This window comes from Leptodactylus fuscus, chromosome 1, assembly GCF_031893055.1.
Source record: "Leptodactylus fuscus isolate aLepFus1 chromosome 1, aLepFus1.hap2, whole genome shotgun sequence".
In the NCBI taxonomy this organism is placed as follows: Eukaryota; Metazoa; Chordata; class Amphibia; order Anura; family Leptodactylidae; genus Leptodactylus; species Leptodactylus fuscus.
The window spans coordinates 331,055,747-331,067,640 of NC_134265.1; the positions used below are offsets into that span (position 1 = coordinate 331,055,747).

At 42.5% G+C, this 11,894-nt stretch overlaps 1 protein-coding gene across 1 annotated transcript in view; it reads left to right on the forward strand.

The window, feature by feature from the left end:
* SLC75A1 (solute carrier family 75 member 1) overlaps positions 1-11,583 on the forward strand; it is a 38,411-nt gene extending 26,828 nt beyond the window's left edge. The window contains exons 10-13 of the mRNA XM_075261102.1: positions 901-991; positions 3,470-3,517; positions 9,789-9,878; positions 11,436-11,583. Coding sequence (XP_075117203.1) covers positions 901-991; positions 3,470-3,517; positions 9,789-9,878; positions 11,436-11,542 — 336 coding nt within the window. The 3' untranslated portion in view covers positions 11,543-11,583. The remainder of the gene's footprint in view (positions 1-900; positions 992-3,469; positions 3,518-9,788; positions 9,879-11,435) is intronic.
* The last annotated feature ends 311 nt before the right edge of the window (positions 11,584-11,894 follow it).

Here is an 11,894-nt window from a genome sequence, read left to right on the forward strand (position 1 = left end):
TCTCTGTCTCTCTCTCTCTGCTAGGCTGCTCCCTGTCCCTCTCCCTTTCCTGTTATAGATCGCAAATTGCTTGCTTAGACAGCAGGGGTGGGGGGGACACTTTGGAGCTCTATATCTTTGGACTGCATCAACATATCTTGATGCTTTCAATTGCATTTTAAAGAGGAGAATCTCATCTTTAAAATGATATCAAGATCTCGATGATTGGATGTACAGTTTTGGAGAAAATTCACTGTTAAAACGCTGTCGGGAATTGAGATCTGCAGTTGGATCTCAATGCCAAATAGTGTTTTCAACAGTGAATCGTTCCAAGACTGTAAGTAAAATCATCAAGTCCCTGGTAACATTTTAAAGATGAGAGTCTCTTCTTTAAAATGCATTTTAAAGCATCAAGATATGTTGATGCAGTCCAGAGATATGGGCATTAGTAGGGAGGACATAGTAACTACGTCCTCCGCTACTGAAGTGCCACCTTGGGAGCACGTACAGTGTACGTGCCTGGCAGCGAAAGGGTTAATGCAGGTCAGGTCCCATTCACATATATATATATAGGAGATGACCTGCAGTAACTCAGCATGGCCACTACACAGAGAACTGAGCTATCTGTATAGGGGCCTACTGATCGGTGGCGGTCCTGGTTGTCACCTAACTGATATTAATGACTAATGTTGTCAAAATCATTTGTATGAAAAACCCCTTTAAGTGACCTATATAAGGGGCGCCTATAAAACTTCAGATATATTACTGAAATGATGAAACATCTGGAGACATAAGTTTTGCAAAAAAATTTTTTACTACAGGATGCAGAATTGAGAAGTTTTCTAATAATATTTCCGTGTTCTGTATATTAATATCCGATCTACACCTTGCATTATACACGGCGTCTCCTCTTCTCCGCAGGCCATTCTTCTCCTCATTCCAGCTTTCCTGCTGATAGGATGGGCGAGCGGCCTGACCATGCTGGGCTGCGGACTCCTCCTCTATTCTTTTGGTAAGTTATGAGAAGACTCGTGTTCCTTCTGCGTTGCCTTCTCTGAGCTGTACGGCTGTATAGGCTGTATGATATTATAAAATAGAAGGAAATACAAGATTTTCATATCCTCTAGGGCCAAACATTCAAGTTTTTTTGGACTAAAGTACCTCTTACTCCAATAAATGACCCGGTAACCTGTATGGTGACATAGCCAGGGGTGCGCCTATCATAGGCTGAGAATCTAAGCTTTAGGTCTTTGCGTCTCGAGTTTACTTGAGGAATCGCGGCTGGTTGCCCGTGGCTTTCAGATCACATGCAAATGGATGAGCATCAAAAACGCGTCCGTCCTAAAAATGGACAGCAACGGGTCCATTGTTTGTTTCTTCTCACATTGATGTCTATGTAAACAGTCATCCGTTTGCATCCATTTTTTACATCTGTTGTCTCCCTATGTTAATCGGATGTTCAAAACGTGATCTGAATAGAGCCTAAGATATAGCTTGCGGATTTCTGGCTTCCGTTTTTAGCTCTTACTTCCGTTTAGTGACGCGCTCATTATCGGTAAGTTTAGGGTTACTATTTTCTTCTTGTTTATACAAATTTCACATCAGACAGAAATAAATCCATTTTCTCTCCCTCGCCCCTCACCCTATATAATACATATCCGCAGGTGTGTAATTATGGGGGTCCTCCGCCTTCTCTGCTTTTAGTAGGTATAAGGTGCCCCCCTCAGTAATATTGGATCCCGATCCGGGGCCTCACTTAACACAGCATTTGTTCAGCTAGCACAGGGCTTGGATTGGGGCCACTTGTGTACGCCCCACTCTGCTAATATAAAACTGATGACAAAGCCGCTCTCTGGGAGTCTTTCGCTGTCTTTGTGCCGGTTTTATAGCAGTAATCTTCCCGCAGTTCCCCTGAAACCATTTATTAGCGCATCAAACAAACACAAAGCAGAGCGAGGCAGGAATTCTGCACGGTACTGACGTCCTGGATAGTCTATTGGAAGGGAATTGCACTCCAGCACCAGTAGGGGGCAGTGTTAGCTGTACTTACATTACATTATAGCATTCATTGTTTTGACCTCATTTTATGAGCAGGAAATCCTGTAGAAGTCAATATAGGTCATTGCACAGAGATTTATGTCATATACAGGATTTGTTGCTCGGTATCTTTATGAACCGGAATCTGTATAATAAATAACCAAAGGGTAGCAAACACAGGCTGCATATTGTATGATCAAGTTATGACTCTTTGTAATTTTTTTTGTGGTTTTCAAGATCTCTGCTTGCTGCCATTTAAGAAGAACCTTCAATGTTAAAGGGGTTTGTTAAAGGGATTTTACGAGGGCGTTTTTTTTTTTGTTTGTTTTTTGAGGTTGCGTTTGAATGTCCAGGTCGGTTCCTTATTGTATTCAGAACCAGGACCTGACATCCTTCACCTACTCCCTCCCCTCAGGGTTCATTGGTGTTAACGTATATATGGGGGCTGGAAGACTCCTTTATTGTAATAGTAAAGTCAGCCCCTGTATACATGTAATACTATTGGACACAGAGAAGAGCGAAACAGGTGCTGGTTACAATCACGTGAGCTGATGTCAGACCCATCCCACCGAAGGAACTAAGTATAAAAAAAAAATAAGTCCCCGGAAGACCCCTTTAAGTTTAAGAGGCTATAAATCCGTCTTGTTCATACGATAAACCTGTTCAGAAACAGCCCTGGCAAATTCGGACATGTTCCAACTCCAAAGAGTCTGTGGTTTACTAAACATTGTCCCAAAGAGGCAGGCCCAGGGTGGTCTGAGGGCAGGCTTTGAAGGGAATGTGTCATAAGGAAATTATCTATTTTGGAAACCAAATTTTTATAGTAAACATATTTGTAAAGAATGTTTGATATTTTTGAAATATGTACGAAATCCTGCAATTTACTCTTTGGCCATTAAGCCCAATTATAGACTGACATTTGCCCAACTAAAGTTGAGGCCTGTAGGTGTGAAGGTGGCTGAGCTATGTATGCTTTGTCAAACATGGCACCCGACTTCAAGGAGTTGTCTTATCAAGACAAACCTAGTCCAATTGATCTGCACCCCTAACTTGAGGGGGTGCAGAGGATACAGTCACACCGAGGCCCAGGAGACTTAGGGGGGCCCATAAGCACTAACATCAGTATTGAGAGTGCAGCTTCCATCTGGCCCAAAAGCCAAAGAGACCCCCAGATTCCCCTAACCACACTAAGGTTGACAAACTCCTTGGCACTCGTAACCATCACTATCAAGAATTCTCTGTAGGGAAGAGGTAGGGCCCCGGATAAAAGATGGCACCAGGGCCCACAAGGTTTTAGTTACACCACTGCCTATGATGGTATTAGAATATGGGTTTTATAATACATACCCCTCCATCATTTTTTATTCTAGCCTGACCGTGACCAAGCTTGCTATGTGAGATAAGCCAGTGATATATACGCTGTATTTTATGTGCTTTCTCCTTTCTGTTCCAGCTGCAGCCATTGTGGTTCCATGTTTATCCTCACTAGTATCAACCTATGGTAAGTGACATATACAAATATATTTAAAAACATATTAAAGGGGCATGCATACATCTGCAACTTTTTGAAATTGTGCCTATGAATTTTTTTTTAAAAAAACAAAAAACCTAAACATCTTTTTAGTTTTGAGGAAAAATCTTCTACCATTTTGTGTCTACAGCCCCTATTCAGACTCATGTGTCTCCACGGTAACAGACTACAAACAAACCCTGTGCAGTCTGACCCTGCGGTCATGTGTTACTCACTCCCTGATGAAATTTGGTGAAATAGCCGGTCAATGATTATTGGCCCAGTAAGGCCGTATTCACATGTGTTGGAGGCTCTCTTAGGATCCTTTGTTGCTGACCCATTGGGCTTGAGGATGATCTAGTAATCGCTGGCCCTAGTTCTGATTACAGCTATTCCTTGACTTACGACGTTGATCCGTTCTTATGCGGTGTAGGAACGGATCAACATGATTTAGTGTGCAGCGGCTGGGAACCGAGGAAGACTGTACCATATACAGTACAGTACAGTCTTCCTCGTTTCCGAGATGCTGCACCCTAAATCACGTACTGTACAGCAGTACTGTTGCAGCTGCCAGCTCTCCCAGGTAGCAAAGACGAGCCTGTGGCAAATCAGCGCTGCTTCTGCAGCAGGCTCGTCCTTGCTAGTCGGGAGAGCTGGCAGTTTGCTGTTATGAGGGAGCTTTCTTTTTCTCATAGGAATGCATTGACCAGTTTTGATTGGCCAGTGTACAGCATTCGGCCAATCAACGCTGGTTCTGCCAGAGGCTTGTCTGTGAGGAGGCGGAGTCTAAGATCGGACCACAGCAGTCTCCATTGTGGTCCGATTTTAGACTCCGCCTCCTCACAGACGAGCCTCCGGCAGAACCAGCGTTGATTGGCCGAATGCTGTACACTGGCCAATCAACGCTGGTCAATTCATTCCTATGAGAAAAAGTCAGCTGCCTCGTAACAGCAAGCTGCCAGCTCTCCAGACTAGCAAGCACCTACTCACTCATCTCTAGTCATAACCGAAGGACTACCTGTAATGTCTTCTAGTTGTAAGCAGACGTAACGGGTTAAAAGCAGCAGATCCATCATCCAAGTGTAGACTGTGGGCTATTCATAGAGGATTGCCAGCCAGTGCCTCCTCCATCTGTTAGGGACAGGCGGCGTTACTGCACATTTGCTTTGCGTTCCTGTATTCCCACTATTCATAGCCTGTCTTTCTATGATTTGTATAATGCAGCATTGTAGTGTAATGAATTCTGTATTATACCATATAATAATCGTGAATTATCAGGCACATGACATAATCCTAATATACACATTGCAGGGCCCTAAAATGTGCTACATATTTGCATTATTTGGCAGCACAGTTAGTAAATGTCTGGGTGTCCATATAGGCAGCTTTACTGTATATGGAACCAGTGTGATAGCATGCAGAGTCCATATGGGCCTGCACACTGTAAAACTGTATGTATACACCTTTATATCTATGCTATTCATACTTGGTATACTACTTGGTCTGTAACCCTGTGTTTACCAGCTTGGACCTTAGTGCATGTTGAAATATCTGAATAGTGTTACTGACCAAAGTCTACAAGGCCATAAAATCTTATATTCAGATTAAGGTGCCACATATTGATTTATTGGAATGGCCCTTGCACTAATACCTATATCTACTATTTACATAAGACACAATAATTCACCTTTAAGCATCAATTTACTCCTGAAATGTACATTACTTATCCTGTACTGATCCTGAGTTACATCCTGTATTATACTCCAGAGCTGCACTCACTATTCCGATGGTACAGTCACTGTGTACATACATTACATTACTTATCCTGTACTGATCTTGAGTTACATCCTGTATTATACCCCAGAGCTGCGCTCACTATTCTGCTGGTACAGTCACTGTGTACATACATTACTTATCCTGTACTGATCCTGAGTTACATCCTGTATTATACTCCAGAGCTGCACTCACTATTCCGATGGTACAGTCACTGTGTACATACATTACATTACTTATCCTGTACTGATCCTGAGTTACATCCTGTATTATACTCCAGAGCTGCACTCACTATTCCGCTGGTACAGTCACTGTGTACATACATTACATTACTTATCCTGTACGGATCCTGAGTTACATCCTGTATTATACTCCAGAGCTGCACTCACTATTCTGCTGGTGCAGTCACTGTGTACATACATTACATTACTTATCCTGTACTGATCTTGAGTTACATCCTGTATTATACCCCAGAGCTGCACTCACTATTCTGCTGGTGCAGTCACTGTGTACATACATTACATTACTTATCCTGTACTGATCTTGAGTTACATCCTGTATTATACCCCAGAGCTGCACTCACTATTCTGCTGGTACAGTCACTGTGTACATACATTACATTACTTATCCTGTACTGATCTTGAGTTAAATCCTGTATTATACCCCAGAGCTGCACTCACTATTCTGCTGGTACAGTCACTGTGTACATACATTACATTACTTATCCTGTACTGATCCTGAGTTACATCCTGTATTATACTCCAGAGCTGCACTCACTATTCTGCTGGTGCAGTCACTGTGTACATACATTACATTACTTATCCTGTACTGATCTTGAGTTACATCCTGTATTATACCCCAGAGCTGCGCTCACTATTCTGCTGGTACAGTTAATGTGTACATACATTACATTACTTATCCTGTACTGATCCTGAGTTACATCCTGTATTATACTCCAGAGCTGCACTCACTATTCTGCTGGTACAGTCACTGTGTACATACATTACATTACTTATCCTGTACTGATCCTGAGTTACATCCTGTATTATACTCCAGAGCTGCACTCACTATTCTGCTGGTGCAGTCACTGTGTACATACATTACATTACTTATCCTGTACTGATCCTGAGTTACATCCTGTATTATACTCCAGAGCTGCACTCACTATTCTGCTGGTGCAGTCACTGTGTACATACATTACATTACTTATCCTGTACTGATCCTGAGTTACATCCTGTATTATACTCCAGAGCTGCGCTCACTATTCTGCTGGTACAGTCACTGTGTACATACATTACATTACTTATCCTGTACTGATCCTGAGTTACATCCTGTATTATACTCCAGAGCTGCACTCACTATTCTGCTGGTACAGTCACTATGTACATACATTACATTACTTATCCTGTACTGATCCTGAGTCACATCCTGTATTATACTCCAGAGCTGCACTCACTATTCTGCTGGTGCAGTCACTGTGTACATACATTACATTACTTATCCTGTACTGATCCTAAGTTACATCCTGTATTATACTCCAGAGCTGCAACTCACTATTCTGCTGGTGCAGTCACTGTGTACATACATTACATTACTTATCCTGTACTGATCCTGAGTCACATCCTGTATTATACTCCAGAGCTGCACTCACTATTCTGCTGGTGCAGTCACTGTGTACATACATTACATTACTTATCCTGTACTGATCCTGAGTTACATCCTGTATTATACTCCAGAGCTGCAACTCACTATTCTGCTGGTACAGTCACTGTGTACATACATTACATTACTTATCCTGTACTGATCCTGAGTCACATCCTGTATTATACTCCAGAGCTGCACTCACTATTCTGCTGGTGCAGTCACTGTGTACATACATTACATTACTTATCCTGTACTGATCCTGAGTTACATCCTGTATTATACCCCAGAGCTGCGCTCACTATTCTGCTGGTACAGTTAATGTGTACATACATTACATTACTTATCCTGTACTGATCCTGAGTTACATCCTGTATTATACTCCAGAGCTGCACTCACTATTCTGCTGGTACAGTCACTGTGTACATACATTACATTACTTATCCTGTACTGATCCTGAGTTACATCCTGTATTATACTCCAGAGCTGCACTCACTATTCTGCTGGTGCAGTCACTGTGTACATACATTACATTACTTATCCTGTACTGATCCTGAGTTACATCCTGTATTATACTCCAGAGCTGCACTCACTATTCTGCTGGTGCAGTCACTGTGTACATACATTACATTACTTATCCTGTACTGATCCTGAGTTACATCCTGTATTATACTCCAGAGCTGCGCTCACTATTCTGCTGGTACAGTCACTGTGTACATACATTACATTACTTATCCTGTACTGATCCTGAGTTACATCCTGTATTATACTCCAGAGCTGCACTCACTATTCTGCTGGTACAGTCACTATGTACATACATTACATTACTTATCCTGTACTGATCCTGAGTCACATCCTGTATTATACTCCAGAGCTGCACTCACTATTCTGCTGGTGCAGTCACTGTGTACATACATTACATTACTTATCCTGTACTGATCCTAAGTTACATCCTGTATTATACTCCAGAGCTGCAACTCACTATTCTGCTGGTGCAATCACTGTGTACATACATTACATTACTTATCCTGTACTGATCCTGAGTCACATCCTGTATTATACTCCAGAGCTGCACTCACTATTCTGCTGGTGCAGTCACTGTGTACATACATTACATTACTTATCCTGTACTGATCCTGAGTCACATCCTGTATTATACTCCAGAGCTGCAACTCACTATTCTGCTGGTGCAGTCACTGTGTACATACATTACATTACTTATCCTGTACTGATCCTGAGTCACATCCTGTATTATACTCCAGAGCTGCACTCACTATTCTGCTGGTGCAGTCACTGTGTACATACATTACATTACTTATCCTGTACTGATCCTGAGTCACATCCTGTATTATACTCCAGAGCTGCACTCACTATTCTGCTGGTGCAGTCACTGTGTACATACATTACATTACTTATCCTGTACTGATCCTGAGTTACATCCTGTATTATACCCCAGAGCTGCGCTCACTATTCTGCTGGTGCAGTCACTGTGTACATACATTACATTACTTATCCTGTACTGATCCTGAGTTATATCCTGTATTATACTCCAGAGCTGCACTCACTATTCTGCTGGTACAGTCACTGTGTACATACATTACATTACTTATCCTGTACTGATCCTGAGTTACATCCTGTATTATACTCCAGAGCTGCGCTCACTATTCTGCTGTTGCAGTCACTGTGTACATACATTACATTACTTATCCTGTACTGATCCTGAGTTACATCCTGTATTATACCCCAGAGCTGCGCTCATTATTCTGCTGGTGCAGTCACTGTGTACATACATTACATTACTTATCCTGTACTGATCCTGAGTTACATCCTGCATTATACTCCAGAGCTGCGCTCACTATCCTGCTGGTACATTCACTGTGTACATACATTACATTACTTATCCTGTACTGATCCTGAGTTACATCCTGCATTATACTCCAGAGCTGCACTCACTATTCTGCTGGTGCAGTCACTGTGTACATACATTACATTACTTATCCTGTACTGATCCTGAGTTACATCCTGTATTATACCCCAGAGCTGCGCTCACTATTCTGCTGGGGCAGTCACTATGTACATACATTACATTATGTATCTTGTACTTCCTTTCTCAGTCTTCTTAAAAATCACAAGCCATTGTATAGTCATTCACCTCAGCTATATGAACCCTCTGTGGTGCGGTATGACACGTTACATTCTTGGATACCAGATAATCTAGTCTGCCTTTCAACAAGCTGCCAACTACATTCAGTAGCGACCTGCATGATGGATGGTTCCTGTGCCCTTTCTTTTCAGATCAATATACATTATTCAATAAACTATACACAATATACTAATAGTGCTATATAACACCTAAATAAATACTGCAATACTGTGCCTAAATAACACAACCCAAGTACAACCTATAGATGTAGCCATCTTCAACTGCAATCTGATAACTCGTTTCTCCTTGACAATTCACAATACAAAAGCCATTGAGGACGATGGAAGAAAGTTGACTGATTACCAACTTTGTACATAAAGTGTTAAAAGTCATGTTAAGCCTGGCTACAACTGTACAGTGAAATAATACCGTAAGTGCTGTACAATAAATAATTTAACCATATAATTACTATGAAATTTCTGGTGGTCTAGAGGTTGATAACAATGGTCTGACATAGTCAAAAAGTAATGGCACCATTTTTCCAGTTTCGAGAGGCCAGAACATGTGACAGTCCAGAACATCTGTATAGCAGAATAATATATGTACACCTTAGTACGGCACATTAGATGGAAGGGACAAGTGAATGATGTTAATGTGAAGTCTTCTGTGCTCTGTGTGATATAACATATCTCTTGCTTTCTACAGGCTCAGCCAGTCAGAAGGGGACAGTAATGGGAATCCTTCGGAGTCTGGGGGCTCTGGCCAGAGCGGTGGGGCCTATCTTATCAGCAACACGTGAGTGTCCGCTCACTATACTTAGCTCAGGACGATTAGATTAGACCTCTATTCCGGCCGGATTGTGCTGGTGTTGGGAGAAACATCTTGTGCTCTTCTCATGTCACTGGTGGGCCGGGTGTGTCCACTCTGGAGCGACGCCAGGATTTCAGAGCGTTTGTAGAGAATATAAAACAGGAAACGATCAGTCAGCAAGCGAACATCGGCCTAGGAGTAAATCATCTGGTACATGCGAATGGCTGTTTGACAACATCCATCTCTCATGGGAGGTCTCCGCCCCAATGTGCTCCACATCCACCTTCCATCATGGATAGAAGGACTCGGTGATCAGTTTTATTCAATCCTGTGCCATATGTTGTGTAGCACTAGTAGAGATGTTTGCTTTGCTGTTGGGGTCTCTGGAGGACACAGCCCTTCTATGAATTTAGCTGACAGAGTTAACTTCCATAAGTGCCACGTAATACTTCATTTCACCTGCGGTGGCACTGCAGAGAAAGTGAGTACTTGCTGCGAGGTTCCCTCTTTACAGCTGATCGCTGGAGATTAGTTACCATTAGCAGCAAATTACATCACATTCCCCCCCCCCTCCCCAAATTAAAGCAGTATATTGATTGGTTGTTAGGGTCACTCCATGTTACCTTGTACTACTTGTTAGGAATGTTACTCTAGGCAAAACTTTTTTCATGTGAGGCCAGAGAGGGCAGTACATGACCCAGGCAGAGGTATAATAGAAAGCTCCTGGGCTCTAAGGCCAAATGTGTAACATGGCCCACATCTACTTTGTGTCTTAGAGATGAGCGAACACTGTTCAGATCAGCCGTTCCGAACAGCACGCTCCCATAGAAATGAATGGAAGCACCTAGCACGGCGACCGGCCGCCGGCAAAGTGTACGTGTCAGGTGCTTCCATTCATTTCTATGGGAGCGTGCTGTTCGGAACGGCTGATCTGAACAGTGTTCGCTTATCTCTATTTGTAATACAAGTGGAAGAAGGGCCTTTGAGCCTGGGTGAAACTGTTATCTCTACACCCTGGTGCCTAGCTTTTTTTTTTTTTTAAAAAAAAAAAATTTAAATTTTATGTCACTGAACATTCGTGCAAAGCACCCGTCATAACACAACAAATCTTCCTTAACTTGATCTGGCGATCAGATCCTGGAGTCGTAGCCTGCCATATTTTTCCACTGCAGTGGCCACTATGGGAGAAGTGTAGTACTGCATGATGACCACATAAATGAATGAGCAGCCATGACATATACTATATGGCCGAGTCTCTCAGAGTGGAAGTTACGTAGCATCTTTGCTTTAGGTTTTTAAGGGGGCATCCAACTAGGGAACTGCCTGCCGCCTTTTTAACGTCCATGTATCCTTGTTGATTCAACCTAAGGGCCTTCAAAATGTGTGGAGCTAGTGGAAGACAACAGGACTCTTGCGTTTTCTCATAAAGGGGTAGATTTTGGCTTTGTTGTCCCCTCTTGGGACTGTAGATCAGTCTTGGTTGGTAACATAGAAGCAGCGGACTATTTCCCCCTCATACATGTCTATACATTTCTTTGGCAGTGTACTGGCTGATCGGAGCTGAAGCTTGCTTCACCATCTGTGCCATCTCATTCCTGATCCCACTCATTTACCTCAGACGAGTGAAAGTGACTAAGAAGGAGGAATAAGAAGATCCAGTGAAGGACAAAGCTCTGAGGATCGCTGCACTATGAAGGATGTTTCAGACCTTGGTCGAATACTTGAAATATACCCCTATAGGGTATGTATAGGTAATATAGGGTCACCTACACAAGACATCTACTAGAGCAGTGATCGGCACGGTTCTAAGTACTGGGATACTTTGCTCATTTTATACTATGGACATCATGGGTCATCACGGATTTGGAATTTAGAGTGCCTTGACCATAAATTTTTGGCTTCCTGCTCCGAGAACATTGGCCCTACTAATGGCTATTTACCTCAGATCAGTAAGGAGGCAGTTTGTTCTTTGCACAGTTTTGCTGGAATCGGTGTTTTGCC